Source organism: Cicer arietinum, chromosome 4, assembly GCF_000331145.2.
Source record: "Cicer arietinum cultivar CDC Frontier isolate Library 1 chromosome 4, Cicar.CDCFrontier_v2.0, whole genome shotgun sequence".
NCBI classification, from domain to species: Eukaryota; Viridiplantae; Streptophyta; class Magnoliopsida; order Fabales; family Fabaceae; genus Cicer; species Cicer arietinum.
The window spans coordinates 18,362,432-18,382,820 of record NC_021163.2 but is presented as its reverse complement, the minus strand read 5'-3'; the positions used below and the strand labels follow the sequence as shown (position 1 = coordinate 18,382,820).

The 20,389-nt window shown below is 32.0% G+C and overlaps 2 protein-coding genes across 3 annotated transcripts; one reads left to right on the top strand and one right to left on the bottom strand.

The window, feature by feature from the left end:
* Positions 1 to 1,672: 1,672 nt before the first annotated feature.
* On the top strand, positions 1,673 to 6,829 carry LOC101511121 (deaminated glutathione amidase, chloroplastic/cytosolic). Its single transcript, XM_004497298.4, has 9 exons — positions 1,673 to 1,997; positions 2,123 to 2,259; positions 3,408 to 3,536; positions 4,520 to 4,578; positions 5,051 to 5,163; positions 5,244 to 5,336; positions 5,816 to 5,918; positions 6,270 to 6,352; positions 6,518 to 6,829. Exons 1-9 carry the CDS (start codon positions 1,773 to 1,775, stop codon positions 6,557 to 6,559), a joined length of 984 nt encoding a protein of 327 aa, XP_004497355.1. The 5' UTR covers positions 1,673 to 1,772; the 3' UTR covers positions 6,560 to 6,829.
* A 6,283-nt stretch (positions 6,830 to 13,112) lies between these two features.
* On the bottom strand, positions 13,113 to 17,748 carry LOC101510148 (uncharacterized). 2 transcript variants are annotated; one of them, XM_004497296.4, is made up of 6 exons: positions 17,596 to 17,748; positions 17,325 to 17,353; positions 16,247 to 16,676; positions 14,158 to 16,126; positions 13,800 to 14,006; positions 13,113 to 13,651 (listed from the first exon to the last, which is right to left on the bottom strand). In XM_004497296.4, the coding sequence occupies exons 3-6, from the start codon at positions 16,570 to 16,572 to the stop codon at positions 13,331 to 13,333; spliced, it is 2,823 nt and encodes a 940-aa protein (XP_004497353.1). In that variant the 5' UTR covers positions 16,573 to 16,676; positions 17,325 to 17,353; positions 17,596 to 17,748; the 3' UTR covers positions 13,113 to 13,330. The 2 variants fall into 2 exon arrangements, with proteins under 2 accessions (XP_004497353.1, XP_004497352.1); XM_004497295.4 differs by having other exon boundaries at positions 17,325 to 17,403; positions 17,596 to 17,745.
* Between the last annotated feature and the right edge of the window lie 2,641 nt (positions 17,749 to 20,389).

The window sequence follows — 20,389 nt, the reverse complement described above, 5'->3', positions numbered from 1 at the left end:
TTCAAAGTTTGAGTTTTTTGGTGCAATAAATGTTATTACTGAAAACTCAAATTCAGTTTGTTGAAACATATAATATTTTAAAAATTTACGTTGGATGTTGCCAAAACTGATTTTAAATGTGTATTTATTATTGATCATGGATAAAATAGATGGTTTTGGGTAGAATGTGGGATAGAAGTATGTCATGTAGGGATATAGGGTTAATATTTTGTTATAAAATTGTCTTCTTGCATGTGAAGGAACTAGGAAGACAAATACACTTAATTTCTAGCCGGACCAATTCAAAGGAAGCTTCCTCACTTATCTATGATCGAAATGACTATTTCTGAAATTCCATCAACATATTTATGGTGGCTCTTTTGAATGTCACCATGCATTTCCTCCCAAAACCAAAGCCAAATTCCACGGTACAGTACCAAATCCGTTTATCCTATGCACAGCAAGTATTCTCAACTATTGAGCAATCCAAGCCACTCAAGGATTAACCTACCACCTATTACGCATCAGAGTTACATGTGCACTTCAAGATACAGCTTTAGAAAAAATTCAAGGAATGGCTATTAGAGAAATTGTCTCAAGTATTTTTATTTATTCTTTTAATAATGGAAAAGAAGCAAGACAATTTGCATCACAGTAATTACAGTGAAAGCAACCATTGAAAGTGAAACTTTTAAAGGGTAATAGCACAACAAATATCAATTATGACACTACTAAATTGATCTCTATCTTGTGAGGACATAGAAAGCACACTCAAGATTAAAGAAGATAAATGATACTCTAAATAACATGATAGTCACTTTATTTGAAGCAAATATAACTCATGAAAAATTGAAATTCAATATAGTCAATTACTTAATCCAAATTGAAAAAGTTAAAGAATAAAAGCTGCATTTATCTGTTATTAAATTTTAATATTAATTTTAATTAAAGTATTAGACTGAATTAGTAAGAAATATTAATCTAATTATAAAAACTTGGTTTGACCAAATTTAGAGAATTTGTAAGGAGGTGTTACTGTAAAAGACAAACTCTTATTTTATTCAAGACAGATTTTGAATATTATTTTTGTGAGATTTTGTGCTCTAGAGTTCTTAAAAGAATTCACTTTAAACTTATGAAAGTTGTTAATCTTTGTTGCGTTCTTTTTTGGTTTGTTTGGTGAATTATAATTTTAAGTTTCATTTACTTCAAACTTTAATACACAGATTCTACCAATACGCTTATATCTCGAGTTTTATATAGTCTATTTCCGCGATTCAACTATCTAACTTGCATTTTTAGAATGTCTTCTTTAACCTCGTTTTTGAATCGTTAGATTCGGAGTTTCATAGCTCCAGTTTTTGCATTCTTCAACAAAACGTTATTTAAGCTCCAATCGATAAGTTACCAACGATCCTTAAAGTGACTCATCCTTAAAGTGACTCATGACATCTTTTTGTTTGTTCACTTTCTTAACACAGTGCTTGATTGATATTGCAGTAATCTTGTTATTATACACAAGCAGGCATTGCAGTTACAATGTTACAGTTCCATCTCTTTTGATGCAATATGTATAACACAACTCTTGAACGCATTCTACACAAGGCAAATTGTTTTATCTGTGCAAACATTTGATCAGACGGCTCTTAATGGTCTATTGCGTTACGTCCATCTTTATGTCAAATAGTCATTTCACCAACTAAAAACAAAAGGAAGAAGATGCAATCTATGTATGGAAAATATTTGTGAAATTTTAGAAGAAAATACCAAAAGTTTTATTAAAATATAATAATATGTGTTCAGTGAATGAGATTATTAAAATCAATACTACTAAAATTCCTTCGTCTATTCATCGACCATTATTATTAGCGTCACGCCAGCGTCATCGATTGCGAGTCTCTATCTCCGGCGCCGGCGAGTCAACCATGTCTACTAACTCAGTCCGAGTTGCCGCGGCTCAAATGACATCCATCACCGATCTCGCCTCCAATTTCGCTACCTGCTCTCGTCTTGTTAAAGTATTATCTCTTCTTCCTAATCTTTCAATTTCACTTATTTAATCCTTCGCGATTTATGTTATTTTGATAATTTGCTATCATCAATTATTATTATTATTATTATTATGATTATCTTGTTTGCAAAGGAAGCAGCATCAGCTGGAGCAAAATTGCTTTGTTTTCCGGAAGCATTCTCTTTTGTGGGTACTAAGGATGGTGACAGTGTTAGAATTGCACAACCTTTGGATGGACCAATTATGGATCAATACTGCTCTTTAGCCAGGTTCTAAACCCTAACCTAACCTAACAATGTCTTCCTTTTTCTCTTTTAATGATCCTATATCAACATAGCTTGTTACTCTATTTTATCTCGTTCACCATTTTGGTCTCCCAATTTTTCCAAGTGTCTCACATTTCACCACCTATGTATTTTCGGGGTTGAATTTTTTATGAAAATTTAAGTGAATTTTTATGTAGACAATGTGTCTTGACTCGTGTATCAAATTTGGTTGATTTTGTGATATAAATTAGGGTAGGGATTTAAATGGAGGGTTGGAGAAGGGAGAGGAAATAAGAGAAATAGAGATATATTTGGTTAAAGGGAGCAGAAAGATTTTAAATGGTTGTGTTTGGTTCAAAGGGAGGAAATTTTTTAAATGGTTTATAAGTTATATAGATCCTCTCTCTCACCTTCAAATCTCCTCAAAATGGTGGGAGAATAAAAATAGATTTTGGAGAGACATTTTGCTCCTCTTTCGTCCCCACTTAAAAATTGAACAGACAATTTTTTTAAAATATTCCCTTCCCTCTCCTCCAAGCCCCTCCAACCATACAGACTCTTAGGGTGTGTTTGCGAGTTGGTTTTGAGGGGTGAGTTTTGGAGTGTTATGTCTATATTTTGATATATATTTGATATTTTAAAAAACTTAAAAGAACAACATGATATCAATTTTTTTTTTAATTCAAATATATATCAAAATATAAACTTAGCATTTCAAAGTCTTTTCCTCCAATATCCAACTCACAAACAGAACCTTAATATATATTTTGATAAATAAAAATTAGTTGTTAAACGAGGATCTACCTAGACCATATCACATCATCAACTCAATTGTCATTCATAAGTGTATCACTTGTTATCATATCTTTAAAGTTTAGTCTCGAAATGTATAAGTGGATTAAAAGTCAAATATTTTAAAATCGGAGGGATCAAAATTGTAGATTTAGAAATGGAATGATCAAAATTGTGAATAAGACAAAATAGAAGAACCAAAACTATATCGAAGCTTTTTATACTTTAGATCACATAGCTTATTTATTTATTTTGAGATTCTCACTCAGTTCATTTTGAGTTTGCATACTATGCAAAATTTAACCTAATAAAGCTGCCTCTGTTCATGTGAATAAATTACATCTTCTGATGTGATGCAGAGAGTCAAGCATTTGGTTGTCACTTGGAGGCTTCCAAGAAAAAGGATCTGATCCACAACACTTGTTTAATACCCATGTTATTGTAGATGATGCTGGGAAAATTCAAAGCACTTACAGAAAAATACACCTGTAAGACTATTAACATATAATCAATGTGAATCTATTTCCATCTGAGAATTATTTTAGCCTACCTGTCTTTCTAGTTAGTATCATACTGCTTTGAATGTAGAATGTGCATATTGCTTCATGATTGCAACACAAACACAAGTAAACAGTAGGAACAAGATATTAGGGAATAGGAAGAAGCAAAGTAAACGAGGGGGAGGGAGGATTTTCCTTGAGATGAAGGAGATTTTGAGTGGAGGTAGAAGAGAAGCAGAAAGGGAAAATCACAATTACTATATGAATTGATTAAAGCTGAGAAACCAAAATACAAATTTATCATCAAAACAGTAAACCCAACTATTATATGTATTAACCACCCAATTTTTTTTTACTTTATGTGTAATTGGGTGAGCATTTGCAAACTTGATATTGGATGAACTTGATTTTGCAAAAAAAGATTAGTTAAAAGCAAGTTTGAAGTAAAGTGATTTATACTTGGTAAGTTTCATTTCATTGGCAAGTTTTATAACAAATTCAACATGAAATTTTGACTGCGACGCAGAAGCAACATTTTTTCACTTTTTAATCTAACTTGGGTTTATAAGTAAAATCATGGTTGCTTAGACGTAACCAAACATATCTTTTTCCTTTTCAGAAAACACCTTTGAAAGCTCCATATGGGGTTAGGAGCTCTCAAACATCAATCCAAAAAACGTTCATTATCACTTCATAAAAGCCCTACCGTGACACCCAATTAATTGTTTTTCAATCAAAAGCCTTAGTTCTTTATTCCAAAAATAACTCAACCCTTATTTAATCTACTAAAGTGATTACAATTAACAAGTACTACCACTATTGCAAAGCCTATTGACTTGTTTATCAGCTCCTAGAAATATCTTATGCTATACGTTTCTCCTGAAATCAGAAACCCACTTCTTTCTGGTTGCCTTATTATTGTTGTATTAACTATTATCAATTGATATAATTTCACCTTATTTTATTTGAAGATTTGATGTAGATGTTCCTGGTGGAAGGGTATATAAAGAAAGTAGTTTTACAGAAGAAGGTAGGATATTTACCCTTAACACGTATTAAGGCTTAATGATTCTTTTTCTTGCTTTAGTCCTAATCGGAACTTCTCGTTTTTGTAATAACATGAAATAACCTTTTGATCATTTTTTACCGTCAAAAGCAAAATTCTTAACAAAAGATGTTTTGATATAACTTTTGTTATCTTGTTCATATATAAGTGTATATATATATATATATATCCATTTTCTTACGAGAAAATCTGAAGATAAGTTGAAGCTTTCACATGCTATCATCCTCTTAGAAACAACATAGTCAGTGAAAGAATAATTAAGATAATTAGTTCTAGTCATGGTGATTCAGATACTATTTACAAAGATATACCTTTTCTTCCATTATATGTGATATTTTCATCTTTCTCCTTCAATTCCTTTTAGTGAGAATATAAGCACTTATCTATGATGTGAAGGATGTTGTTTTGATATCTACTACCTTGGTGGTGTTTTCAGGCAAGGATGTTGTTGCAGTAGATAGTCCTATTGGGCGTTTGGGCCTTAGTGTTTGCTATGATTTGAGATTTCCAGAGATTTATCAATTGTTACGTTTCCAACATGGAGCGCAGGTATTAAATGATAGTATTTCTTCTCTACTTAAAATATGCTGTTTAGGATCTAAAATTTTCTTGAGTTTTGCAATGTCCAGATACTATTGGTACCTGCAGCATTCACTAAAGTGACTGGTGAAGCACATTGGGAGATTCTTCTTCGTGCTCGTGCAATCGAGAATCAATGCTATGTAAGAATTCATTTTAGCTCCTAGCAATAATGCCCTTCTCGGTTTCTCCCTCTTCTCTCCTGCTTTCGTCATTTCTAGATGAAGTGTGTCATACTTTTTGGGTTTACGGGTGTCCAGAGTATAGTTAATGGACACATCAAATTCTTTTGCAATCCCATCTTCATGTATATTCTTTTGCTAGTTATCAATTATGAATCATTTTCAAAATGATGGCTCTTTGTTTTTCATTCTTATGTATTTGAAATTGAAGTTATTAAAAAAGCTATGATGTCAGTAAATATATTTCATCTATTTCTTCTTCGCCAATTATATATAGGATGGATGGGAGTGATAAGGTGGTTTGGTGGGGGAGGAACATAAGGGCCTGAGAAATAAAGGGTTGTGGGTTCAACTCCCCCCTATGAACGTTTCTAACAACTAATTACTAATTTGTCATTCAAAAGAAAATTTAACAAATGGTTTGATGAATGACTTATCAGGTCATAGCTGCTGCACAAGCTGGCACACACAATGACAAAAGAGAAAGCTATGGTGACACATTAATTATTGATCCGTGGGGGACCATCGTTAGTCGCTTACCAGGTAAGAAACTTGATACTTCTCGCCTTTATCAAGCTAATTTACTGAATTCAGAAGTCCAGTAATCATAATTTATTCAACTTCCTTGTTTTCTTTCTTCCTTATTATATAAGATAATGTGTATGAGTCGAAGCCTCATACGATTTAGCCAATCTAGATGAGGAGGGGGGTGTACTATAGGAGAAGGCATAATTTTGCTTGAATTTTATTCCATACAAGTTTTTTCTTAGTGGTGCTTTCGTTTGCCTCCTTGGAGGTTCAAACTGTTATGATTATAGATCAAATTGTTTTTAGACCGTAACACAATCTTTTTGTCCCCTCTTCTTTATTGTTGGTTTTGTTTTTCTGTTTCAGATCGTTTGTCTACAGGAATTGTGGTAGCTGATATTGATTTATCGTTAGTTGATTCAGTAAGAGAGAAGATGCCTATTGCTAAGGTAATTGTTTGCAATGTTTATATCCCAACCAATAATAGTGGAATGGAAATGGAATTTGGAAAGAATATGTTACTACCATTTCTATTCTTGTTATTGATTATTGAAGCAGTAATGCTTTTAACTCCTATTTCCTGATGCATACTTTCTTTTTCCTTCATGTTTCAGCAAAGGAAGCCATTTGACTTCTGGAAAGCAGCATCTCTATAGTACTGATTTGGCAAACAGTCACAAAGAGGCAGTCTTTTTCAACATGCGACTTGTTTGTACCAAAACAAAAATATGGGACTCCCTTATTTGATTATCCTGAGGACCGTGTCTCTAATTATGAATTTGGTTCATTTTTGTTGTATATTTATTATAAATTGTACTGAATAAGATTATTATAGTATGTACTGGCTTTTGTATTAAAATCATTTGTGCATACTCCATTTAATGGGGGTGTTACAAGCTCTATTTGACCAATTGTATTCAACTTCATTATGCGAGTAGCCTATTGCTGTTTAGTATTGTTGAGGGGTATTATACTATCCTAAAATTTGTATAATAATTGATTAATAAGAAAAACAGTGCTTTAATTAAAACATGGGCTTTTTTCGAGTTCACTTGTGGGTTTTTTAGAACTCAGACACTGGAAATTAGAATTTTTATTATTGACAAAAAAAAATTGAAAATTAGAAAAACTAAAGAAAAATGTTTAACAATATACTTGATAATACATATTTTATACCATATTTTTTTATGAATTAAAATTCACATGGATCCTACCAAATCATGTGGGTCTTATTTGAATTTGATGAAATTCATGTGAATTTTAACCGATAAAAAAATTGTGTTAAAGAATATGTAGTAAAGAGTATGTTTTTAATGCTATTAAAAAATAAATTATACAAACAAATTAAGTTACTTATATTTTCGAATTAAGATCTTATTGTAGTTTAAAATCTTATGAAATAAATTTATATAACAGCAAAGTTGAATGCAATGGGATAATGCAAATCACCTAAAGGGACGTGTTTCACTTGTAACCAAAATTGATCTCGGATGAAATACCCAAACATAGTCTAAGAGTCTTTTCTCTAGGATAGAGGGTGGAAACAAATACGTATGAAATTAGAAGTGCAATTTTTGTACACAATGCCACGGCACTATTATTTTCGTTCCGAAAACCTATCCAAGATTTATATAGTGAAATATAATTGAATGTGTTCTTAAAAGAAGTTTTACACTTCTCATTTAAAATTTCAATTTTGCTATCAACACTCCCTAATTTACTACCCACGCCCCTCAAATGTTTAAAAAAATTAAAATTCTCAAATTACCATTCCCTTTATTTCAATCTTCTTCCTCTTCGTTAACATAACCCATCTTCTTCCTCTTCATTCTATATTCAACATCTTCATTCAACACCTTGTTCATCTTCTTCATTTTGTTTATTTTCTTCAATCATTATCAACCATCTTCAACATCTTCATCAATCATCATCAACCAACTTCATCAAGTTACCATCACTGTTGTGAATCAAGTAAGTAAGCATCAACCTTTGTTTTTGTTGTTTTGGTGTATCTGTTTATGAATGCAATGCCTGAAAATTGAAGAAAAAAAAGTTTCCAAGGAGGAAGAAAACTTTCGCTGCCATAAACCCAAAAACGTCCGTGAACTCAGTTCACGTACACAAACTCATTTTCAAAAACCCAGTATCGTACTGAGTTCACGTACGTGAATCGTTTTCAAAATTCCAACAACGTACGTGAACTCAGTTCAATAACCATGTTTGTGAAATGAGTTCACGTACTATGTACGTGAGCTGAGTTCACGTAATATGTAATGATATCACGTACGTGAACTGAGTTCACGTACATGGTTTGTGAACTCGCTCGCGTATAATTTAAAGATTGAAAATGAGTTTACGTAAGTGTTTGACATTGAGTTCATGTAGGCTTATTGTTTTTATTTTTATTATGATTTTTGTTTTGTAGATATGGTGCGCACTATGTTTACTAATAGAGATGGTCGTGTTATACTTAACGAGGGCACTTCTAATGCGGAGGGTCGTTGTGTTAGGCCAACTACTTTTGCAAGGGCACAACGACGACGAGTACAGCAGCAACAGGAAGAATCCCAACCTGAAGCCCAACCAGTTGACATAGATGAACCTCCATAGGATGGTGGATATCCTGGTGGTCCGGTTGAGAGTTCTGTCCTTAGGACATACGATGATCATGTGGCGACTCGACTTTGGGATGGTGTGATAATTTTCTCAATCAAATTACGTTAAGTTATATGTTTTTAATTTTTATTTTTAACTTATAATTTTTCACTTAATTGTGACACCAATAGCTTTCATCTCCCTATTGGAGAAATGACGATTACTTTGGAAGATGTGTCATCTCTATTGCATATCTCCATCACTGGTGCTTTCTTCAGTGTTAATGTATTTAACAAGGATGGCAGTGCAGATATATTGACAAAGCTTCTTGGAGTTAGTCACGCTATTGCTTATGTTGAATTTAATGTCACGGGGACAACCACAATTCGGTATAATTGGTTACTTGAGGTATACCATCAGCGTTGTCGTGACCAGCATTGGCAGATGGCTGCGAGAGCATTTCTTTTATTTTTGGTCGGTTGCACACTGTTCAACGATAAGAGTGCCTACGCAGTTAATGTTGCCTATCTTGAGTGATTTCAAGACCTTAATTCTTGCGGGGGATATGCATGGGGTGCAACTGCTCTTGCTTACCTATATGACAATCTTCAAGAAGCCATCATGCATCAAATCGGAACTGTTTAAGGGTATCTGACACTTTTACAGGTAAACTGTTCGGTTATTTATTGTGTTTATAATTTCTATTATTAATGATTCTAAACTAATGATATGTTATTATATATGTGCAGACGTGGGTCTATGAGTATTTTCCTACATTATGTAGAGGTTGTTGTAGACTTTCTCCTAGTTATGTTGAAGACTACCCTAGAGCACTTAAATGGAAGCCTAAAAGGGATAAGGGTTTGGTTCTTCCATTTAGGAAAGCTCTTGATGAGATTGACGTTGATGAGGTCTGTTGGACACCATATGAGGAGCATTGACTGAAGCGACCTTTTGAAGAGGTTTCTTTATTTCGAGGGTGGATACGCTAGGGTCTGAAGATGTATGCTCATCTTCCAGATAGAGTATTGCAGCAATACGGTCATGTCCAAACCATTCCTGGCTCACCATTAAAGGTAGTGAGTCAGACGATCACACCAGATGAAATGGACATTATGTTTACGCAATACACTGTGCATGTAGTGGATGATGGCACAATTGTGCAGTGACATGTAGTCTGCTCGAATGATTACATGGACTGATTTCGTAGAATTTCTCATCCATATATTATTCGTAGAGAACCAGTCCATGAAGCTGATGCAGAACCTACTAATCATGCAGATGATGATGCCACTCATGCAGCTGATGGCGTCGATCCCGCAGATGACACAGTTGACAAAACGGTATATTAACTTATTTTAACTATTCATATTTAATTTATTTTTTATTGCAGCGTCGAGCAATACAAATTATTGAAGAGCATATTGGTTGGCAAATGATATTACCTGATGGCATGTCACTCGTTAATTTTGATACTGCGAAGTCAGATGGGTGGCGATAGAGATTGGACGAACATAGTACCATATCGTAGGAAAAATAGACTGACTTAGGATTTATTTAGAATATTTTAGAATATTTGGTATATTTTGGAATATGTAATATTTTGGTACTTTTGGTAATACTTTTGGGTATGGTATATTTTGGAATGTTTTGGAATATTTTAGAATATTTTGTGAAGTATTGATTTGACAACTTATAACAATCGCAATATTTTTAATTTAATTCATACAATATATTCATCCAATATGTTTACAATATTAAGTTAAATATCACAATACGTTTACAATATATTCATCTGATAGAGATCTTGTGAGGAATTAACCACTGGTCATGTACATAATCATTAAAGATAGAAGAGCTACTACAAATTCTTTCAAAATTATCCAAATTCATGTAGTATTGAGCCTCATCATAACTGTAAACAAGAGCATCTCATGCCTTCATTATTTGCACCTGCTTCTTTTTTGAAAAAACAGTCATCTTGCAATTCGTTTTGACATTTTTGCATACATGAAACAAGCATAATAAATTAACTGCTTTTGGAAAAACATATTCAACTGCGTTCATCAAAACAAGATCTCTATCAGTAACAATTACTTCAACTTCACCACCTGTAATCTGTTCTTTCAACATTTGTAGTGCCCATGTAAAATTATCAGCACACTTAGACTGTAAATACGCAAATCTCACACAAAATATCATTTCAGTAGATGTAACACTAATAATTTCAAGTAATGGTATTCGGTACCTACATGTCTTGTATGTGTTATCCATAATCAATATTATGTGAAAATTATTTACAAGAGTGATAGTGTATGGATGAGTCCAAAATATATCCCTCAACTCATCTGAACCCTCTACCTTCTTATATCGATAGACGTATTTGTCACGTTCCATCAATGTCAAAAGATGTTGCATTTATGTTCTATTACCCCTAAGTGATGAACGATATGCTTGACGTGCATTGTAAACTTGTTTTATTGTTGTCAAACTTGTAACATTATGATCCTTTAGTGTCATCAATATGTTTCTTGGTTTGATCATATTCTTCGTCATATCACCAAATACAAATTTCTCTTCCTGAGACAATCGGCCTAAGAAAGCATGACCAGTCAGTTTTTTGGTCAATTCGTGGTTATGGACACCACATATTACATGCAGATACCATCCATCACCAACACTTGATGGTATACCTCTCAATCTAAATAGGCATTCACATTTTCTACTCCAAGTACTCCTCATAGATTTATGATTCTTCCAAGGTTTATATTTACCGCTTCTTTCGCAACCAAGAATTAATTTTGTCTTTGTTCTTGGTCGTGCCGTCGTAGTTTCAGATCTAAAAATAACAACGACAATTCCATTTTCCCTTCCAACATTTCTAACTCATTTCAATAAATCATCTCGCGTATCAAACATCATGTCAGTGCTAAACACATCATTCAAATCAACCATAACATTTTCACCTCTGTTGTTCATAGCATCATTTATTGCATCAAAATCATCATACATTTCGTCGAAATCGTGTTTCAAACCGTCATCCATATCCTCAAAATCAAATTCCAAACCTTCATACACTTCGTCACTGTTGTCTCACCCTTGGTCCATTTATCTGCATTGAGAAGAAATGGGAAAAAAATCAGGATTTTGCTTAACATATACTTGATCTGAGTTCACGTACTTTTGCGTAAACTGAATTTTAGTAAAAGTACGTGAACTCAGTTCATGTAAACTTACGTGAAATTGAGTTTACGTAAATGGTTTAATTTTTAATCTTCATTGATTAGGCAATCTTAATTCACGTAAACGTACGTGAATTAAGATTGCGTACATATTGAGATGTTGAATTTTCAAACTCAATTGATTATGCAATCTTAAACAACGTACGTTTACGTGAATTAAGATTGTGTATATTCTGATTTTTTTTTTATTTTTTAAAACATACGCGAATTCAATTCACGTAACAACACAACGTACGTGAATTGAGTTCACGTGAAATCCCGAGATTTAGAAGAAAAAAAATCGAACTCAAAAACAGACCAACAAACATATCTTTTTATGTAACTTTAACCACAATATGATAAGGAAACTGATGCGCTGTAGGTTATGAGCGAGTGATGTGAGTTTTGAATGATTATGAATTAGGGTTGGTGAGGTATGGTGATTTTTTGATACGTGAGTTATGAGATGTGATGAATGTTGATGAATGTGAGTTAGTAAAATTGTAAAAACTATTATAAATATCAAAGGGCATTTTGGATATTTTGATTTTTTTAGAAATTTGAGGGTTGTGAGTATCAACAGAAAATATTATACCGATATCAAAATAAAAACTCACATAATAAATAATTATGTTTAAAGCACTTAGATACAAAATATAGACACCCCGTCCATTAAGATTTGAATCGACCCTTCTCCAGGACTCATCTCATTAGTAGTATTTTTTTAGTTTACAACGAATATCACTTTAACAAAAGTATTTTATTTTAAAATAAATATCATTTTTAATTCTAATAGATCAATAATTTTTTTTAATTGAACCTTTTAATTATTATTATTATAACATTACTCCAAAAATATCAATTTCACTTATATTTATGATAATAGAAAATCGAGTAATAGTTAATAGGATAATTTAGTAAAATAATTATTTTTTCTCCTATCATTGTATTTCTTAACGTGTACAAAAATTTGAAAGTGTACTATGAAGTAACTAGGCATTGTATCTAGCTGGAAAAAGGTTTTAGTTTTATAGTTACGCTCGAGAAGATATATAAGATAAAGTACAAAAAAAAATAAATAGGAACATAATATAATTGTATTGAACTTACCTTTAGAAAGCAATGGAGATAGATATGCACATTGAAACCCCTTTTCCTTTTTAAAAATCTCCATATTTCCGTAGGGACAGACAAGAGATCCTTCACTAATTAAACATTTTTGAAAGGATAATAACATCATATCCCTAATGCCCACGCGGTATGATAACCACGACACATGATAATGAATAACACTATTTTTTCACAAAGTGTCTATCATTATTTGGAATGATAACATTTACTTTAGTTGGGTTGAAGACAATAATATATAAGGTCAACGAGGACTTTACTGCAATGGAGGAAAACAAAACCTTGTATTCTTTGAATTTTTTGTCCAATCTATATTGTTCTTTTCAAAAGAAACAAACTGTGAAACTGATTATAAAAAAATAAAGAGCAACTTTAAAAACAATATCTAAAGAAGAAAAAAAAAATGGCCCTCATTCACAGGTATGAGTGACTATGAACAATGAAATAGACCTATGAAAAACAAACAAGCTTTGTTTGTAGTAATCAACGAAGTAAAAAATCATGCATAGAACCAGGACTCCCAAGAAGATCATCAAAGGGTCTTTTTCCAATGGAGTCTTTCAAGATTGTTATTTGACCTTCCTTCACAAGTATATCTTCATCAAGTGTCTCTATTTTCTCCTTCAGTCCATTGATCTCTGAGTTTAATAGCATATTCTGCTCACTACATTGCTTCACTTTCTCCCACATTTGATCTCTCTCCTCTGACACTTTGGGCAATATTCCTCTCATAATTGATAATTCCCTGCTAGACTCTTGAAGATCACTTTGAAGACAGTTTATACTCTCATCTTTCTTCAACATCTATTACAATTGAACAACAAAATGAGTTCAATTTGAGTAACATTACCAGAGCTATTAACCCACAAAACAACTAATAACAACATAGTAACCCAAAAAAATACTCATTAGCTGAATTTAATCAATAAATTTCAATATTGTGGTGACTGACCTGAAGTTCAAGGTCCTTCAACTTGTGTGACGCACTTGAAAGGTTGTCAAACGTGTTTTGCACCTCAGATCTAAGTATGTCGTTTCCCCTTACTGCTGTAGCAAGTTCAGCTTGCATCTGCTCAACTTGTAGCTCTTTAGAGTACAGCTTATCTCTTAATAAACTTGTTATCAAGCGCTCTGCTTTAAGCTCAATTCTCAAAATATCCTATATAACAAACAGCATGATGCCCATGATAAGTGAATTTCAATATAGAAATAATGATTTTAAAAAGGTTAGCGACATTATAGAATAGAGTATTTAAAATATTTATTACTCTAAAATTCCATAGAAGAAAAAATTTACAGAAGAAACTCACCTCGGATGATTGATCATTCAATTTAGCTAACATATCGTCCGTACACTCTGGCTGAAAGCTAAAAGTCAAAAGATTTGACTTTTCTTTCAACAAAGAAGGCATCATCTGCAAAGTCCTTGTTAAACCCTCAGTACCACTTTTGATTCCATTAATTTTGGTTTCAGATTCAACAATAAATTGTTGATCTGAACCATTTCCAATCATTTCTAGGTCGAGCTGCCTATTTTTCCGAAGATGGCTTCCTTCCCCTTTAACGAATTCCAGTAACTTAGAACACAAGTATGTGCTTTCGTTTAGCATTGTGAGGCCTTGATTCTGAAGGCAGCAGATGCGGGCACACAGTTCTTTGTCTAGTTTATAAGTAGCAGCAATACATCCTTTCCCATCACCTTTCAACCGGTGTAATAGAGTTATATTTTCTTGGCGAAGAGAGTCTGCCTCAAACTTGTGTGATTCCAACTCCCTTCTCAAGCCCAATTCTATTCCTGTTAACCTCACTAACTCCATTTGCATTTTCTTAACGTGCTTATCAATGCTCTCTCCGGACTGGTTCTTTTGAAGGTCCTCTCTAAACCCATCTTGTAATCCTATTATTGTCTTCTCTTGTTCATTGCAAGTTCTTAGTAATCTGGCAAGGGACTTCTGTAATTCTTTGCACTCCTTCTCCTTCTCTTCAAAATTTCTTCGAAAACAGTCCCTGTTTTCTTCAGCTATCTTGCATCTGTCTTGTAGTTCTAAGAGGTTTTGCTGCAAACCCAGAATCTCTCCTTGCATTTTCTCTGTCTTACCAGTCAACACCTTGAGTTGTTGGTCAGTATGTGTCATTACACTTTTGCTTTCCACTTCCCTCTCACTAAAAGAAGAGACTTCCCTTTGAAGCGATACATTCTGCTCTGCAAGCTCTCTAACTCGTTCACGAAGCCTTTGCTCTTCTAACTGGTACTTCTCCAGTTTTAATGACCAGTCACTTGACCTCCTGTCCAATTCCTTCTCCAATGCTGACTGCATCTCATTCTTTTCTTTTTCTAGTCTTCGAATCCGAATCTCCAGTTCTGTCTTTACACATTGAAGTTCTTCCTTGGCAGATGCTCTGTCAGCAATTTGGGACCTTAGATGGGTTGAAACTTCCACAGCCAAGCTTATTTTCTCCTCTACTAGGTTCCTGATTATCTGAATCAGTGTTATCACGTCATAACCGCAGTCAGGAAAAAAGTTTTCGTGTTCCAATTGATTAGAAAGAATAATAACTCTCTCCTCAGCTTCCTTTGATCTTCTCATTAGTTCTGCATCAAGATCCTCTTCAGGTTCATCATAGCTTAAACCATCACAATTACCGTCCATGTCATGATATCCATTTGTCATTCTGTATGATTCTTCCAATGAGTAGTTTTTTGATGGAGCATCCTCGAAATCAGATTCATAGCATCCATTCGCAGATCTAGCATAGATATCTTCGATTGTGATTGGATTATCAAAAGAAAAATTATTTGAACTCCTTTTAGAAATATCACAAGTCTGACTTAGTCTCTCTATGACATTTTTTGCAAGAGTTCTTGGATATTCATGATCAAACCCATTTTCTGTCCAATCTCGGGATGAGGGACGAAGACGGCTAACTTTAGCTTCTCTAAATGAATGAGCCCTTGGTTTGTCTTTGACTCCACTAGTTGGCGAATTAGGTGTTGTATGTTGAACTTTTGGAGGAAGCTTCGCGCCATGATTTCCATGCATAGTGCTATTTCTCTGTGAATTGTTCCTGGGCCTATTTTCCTCCAACTGCTGCTCTCCATCAATGTAACGATCCACAACCATACTGGAAATGTTGCTAGAACAAGTAGAGTTCCCAGATGACTCGTGATGGGATCTTGAAGAACTACTAGCAGGTTTCTCGCATCTCCGGGAATTTTGGCCAGCGGATGCTGCAAATTGTGTAGGCTTGTCCCGCTTTTCAGAATTTTGAGCCGGGCAACTGATTACATACACAGAAAGTACAGCAAAAATAAATATGTGCAAAATGTAACTAATACAATGTATTATAAATGTCAGTTCAGTCAATATATGCTTTAAAAGTTATATTATCAGGCCTCACCGAAACGAATGATCAAACTGATGATACGGATCACTAGCAATGCTGCTTGAAGGAGATCTAGTTGGATCTTTGAACTGGAAGGAAGCTGATGACATTGACCTGCTCCTTCTAAGATTTGGACCACCGCTTGAACTTTGGCTATCAGAAGCTTGTTTTCTAGATTTGGAAAAGAAGCCCTTGTCCTTACTTTTGCCGTGAGCTTGATTATTCATTCCACTATCCGAATAAACCTCCCATGACAATTGCTCATTTGTTGACTTCGGCGCATTATTGCTTCCACCGCTAGATGTAGAAGATCTGAAAAAGAATTGCTTCCAACTGCTCATTTGTTAAGTTTTTTCCTCTAACTGCTTCCCACAAGCTCATCAAAGTGTCCAGCTTTCCAAGGATTCAAGAACCAAAACTGAAAACAGCTCAGGTGTCACCAAACCTATGACAGGAAAAAAAAACAAAACAAAACAAAATAGGATCATGCAAACAAGCAATTCAAACTCATCTACTGTAAAAATTAAAATTTAAACAGAACATAACAATTAGAGAGAATAAAAAAGCTTAGGAGTTAGGAGATACAGGTAGCACTAAACAGGTGAGACTAAAACAAAGCATTTAGCAACAATCACTAATTCAAAACAAAAATTAAACAAACAAACACAATGAATGAAAAGGCCGTGTTATACCTATCACTATTAACAGCATCTAAAAGGACGATGAACATGGTTTGATTAATTCCACTAGCTACTACATCAGATAACTAGCCAATAAAGATGAAAGGTTTCATTCAAAATCTAAAAGGGCTACTAAAATCACAACTGCAAAAAACCCCAAATTAAAATTAAAATTAACACCATCCAATTTTCTTGCAACTAATTAACACAAAAAAGTGGTGAAGCTAAAGAATGAAGCACCTAGCGTAGTTTCGTTGTTCCACGAAAAATCAAAATTACAATGTAGCGATTTCTTGAATAGCAAAAGAAAAATCTGAACTTTTTCGATTAGATTTTGTCTCTTGTAGTTTTCCTAGTAAATAAAAAAAAAATTGAAGCTAGAGAGAGAGAGAGAGAGAGAGAGAGAGACTCACAAGTTTTTTAACGGTCAGAAAAAAGCAACCTTCAAGAAGAACAAGAAGAAGAGAGTAAGAGGCTGAAATGAAATTGAACCTTCAAAGAAACGAGGATTTAAATTAAGTTTATCAATTAAATTAATAAATTGATAAATTTTAAAAAAAAATTATGGAAGAGAAACCCTTGACTTTAAAAATGAGTAACTGACAATAAAAATTTCAGTTGCAGTTTATTAAAAAAAGAATTGAAATGAAAAATGGAATACAAATCAGAGAATTAATGGATTACCATAAAGAGAGAGATATGAAATGAATGATAAAAAATAAAGATAAGTGATGATTCAAAATTGTGATCTCAACGACACTGTGGGAGAGTGTTCTTCTTTACTGGTTAGTTTTGTTTAGGAATTTGGGCGAAATCATAAGGGTAATATTGTCAGATAATAATATAATAAAGTTTAAAAAACTTTATATGCCGCGCGGAATATGCGGTACTGGAGCGGGGCGTTGTTGTTGTTGTTGGATCATACGCACTGCCCCTCATGGCCTACAAAAACTACTACTGGATTGTCATCATTATTATAGATTATATATAATAATTAATTTTATATTATTATTCTAATTTTTTAAAAATGGTGTAGGAGTTTTCTGTGTCTTTTTTTATTTCATTATTATTTTATAAAATTATCTATTTTTGTTAATTTTTATTTATCTCGAAAATATTAAATTTATTTAATTTAAAAAAATGTGTGAGTTACTAAGAAAATAAATAAATGTTTTACGGATGTAACAATTTTGTTTTTATGTTTGTATCATTAATTAGTGGATTTCTCACTTTTAATAATCGTTAAGACAATTAAAAATATTTGATCATTCAAAAATTTATATAATATTACAATAATATATTTTTTATACTAATTATTTAAAAAACAACAATAAAATCTTATAAACGTCTATTTTTTTTTTTTGTAATTATTTAAATATATGTATAACTTAAAAAACTTTACAATAAAGATATCTATTTAATTAATATGTGACGTGTAATCAACTCAATACACTTTTTGAATTAGATTTCATGAGTAATTTAAAAATATTGTCAAATTTAATAAATTACATGTAATTGAAAATAACAACACGAAGAATAGACATAGAACAACCACTTAGAAGCTAATACAGGGCAATTTTTTAATTGGTAAGTTGAATTAGACGTTGATGTGCGTAAATAACAAACAACCACTTAAAAACTAATGTGGTGCAAATAAAATATAATTTAAAATATTAAATTCATAAAATAAAAATTTAAAGATCTAAACAAAATAAGAGTTAAAATTAAAGAATTTGAATGCTAAAATATATATATAGAAATAAAATTTTTGCTTTTCTAAAACATAAAAGATCCTAATATATGAAAATAAAATATGATCAATAAGTTGAAGAGTTAATCAATTAGGTGATTGTTCTATATCTATTCCCTCTTCACGTTATTATTTACTCTAATTATATTCAAAATTAATGAAACAACAAAGGTAAACACACTTTAATACAATAAAAAAACACAAACAAACTGAGAGACACGAAAATGCTTAGTGTTCGTCTAAACACCAACATAATAAAAAGAAAATACATCACAATTTTAATAGAATCCAATTTATCCCCCAATAAAACTAATATTTTGTAAGTGCCCGTGGAGTAATAGGGGGAATGAGGGTTAATTTGTCCCTCTCATAAAAATTGTTAATTTAAGTATTAAATGTTGTGAGTTACTAAATTATTAAATTGTGGTATTGAAATTGCGATTGACTAATTTATCCCTCACTTTAATTTAAATTCCACAATAAGTAGATTTAATTAATTTTATTATAAATCTACATTTAGCTAATGCCTGAAAATAGTTCTCTCTGTTTTTGTTTTTTTACGGAGCTAATCATTGTCTTTTGAATGTGTACAAGTTGCGAGTCATAAAGCCTACACACGTAAGATAAACACCTAGGAGACATAAGGTGAAACTATTCAAAAAAATTTAAAAAATTAATAAATAAATTACTAATACTTTATTTAATAATTATAGATTCTTTTTATATAAATCATGATATTTTTAAATTCATTTTCATTATTTTTTTATAATAAAATAAAAACTTTCAATTCTTCTACAACAACATCAAAAACTAATGTATAATTTTTTATCTTTTTTTTTTAAGAAAAAAAGAGTGTGTATATACATTTTACCACTCTAATAATTCACGTTAACTTTGTATATGCTATTTTGTCTCATGATTTCTCAATTTATAACTAATATTTCTTATGTTAACAATGTGTTCACTATTTGTCTCATAATTTTTTCAATTTATAACTATATTTCTCAAATTTCTATTATCTTCGTTAATTAATTTACTTGTTCTAGAAAGAGTAATTAAATAATTTGCAATAAAAACAAAATGTTATATTAAATATTGAGAATAAACCAAATATCTTTTGTGTATTTATTGATTGGATAACTTTTGAATATAAAGTCATAAAAAAAACGTCTTTAAAATTCATTTTAAGAAAATCTATATCAATAATTTAAGAAATGATATTTTTCTACTAATAAATCTATAAGTATCAACTACTAATCACCAAAATTCTCAAATTTACTGTTTAACCCCATTTTGCGATTAAATAAAACCTTCAGATTTTTTTCTCAATGTTGAATAGTGTGATACATGTTTTCAAGTTATTCTATATGTCTTAGATTCAATTATTGAATTAATATAATTAATCTTATATAATATTTTCTTTACATTTATATTAAAATCAATTAATTTAATATTTGTTAAGACAATATTAAATTTATATAAGATTTTATTATTTTTAGAATAGTAGAATGTGAGACGAAACTTTGACATTAATTTAATTTTTAAAGTTTATTATTAAATAAAAAAATTATTTTTCAGATGAGACTAAAGTGGTTGGACTTGGACCGGTTCTGACTTGGTGAAATAATATTTCATCTTCAATTAAATTTTTTTTGTCATAACTATAATTTTTTAATTTCGTTTTGTAAATTACAGAGGATATAGACACCGTGTCCCCTTTTCTTGTAA

Bases quoted from the DNA above. Each gene is read 5' to 3' on its own strand.
- LOC101511121 (XM_004497298.4), top strand. From the start codon at position 1,773: ATGTGTTCAGTGAATGAGATTATTAAAATCAATACTACTAAAATTCCT. The intron at 4,579-5,050 runs GTAGGATATTTA...TGGTGTTTTCAG, and splicing joins AAGTAGTTTTACAGAAGAAG to GCAAGGATGTTGTTGCAGTA. The intron at 5,337-5,815 runs GTAAGAATTCAT...ATGACTTATCAG, and splicing joins CAATCGAGAATCAATGCTAT to GTCATAGCTGCTGCACAAGC.
- LOC101510148 (XM_004497296.4), bottom strand. From the start codon at position 16,572: ATGAGCAGTTGGAAGCAATTCTTTTTCAGATCTTCTACATCTAGCGGT. The intron at 16,127-16,246 runs GTGAGGCCTGAT...GTATGTAATCAG, and splicing joins CAGTTTGATCATTCGTTTCG to TTGCCCGGCTCAAAATTCTG. The intron at 14,007-14,157 runs GTGAGTTTCTTC...TTTGTTATATAG, and splicing joins TGAATGATCAATCATCCGAG to GATATTTTGAGAATTGAGCT.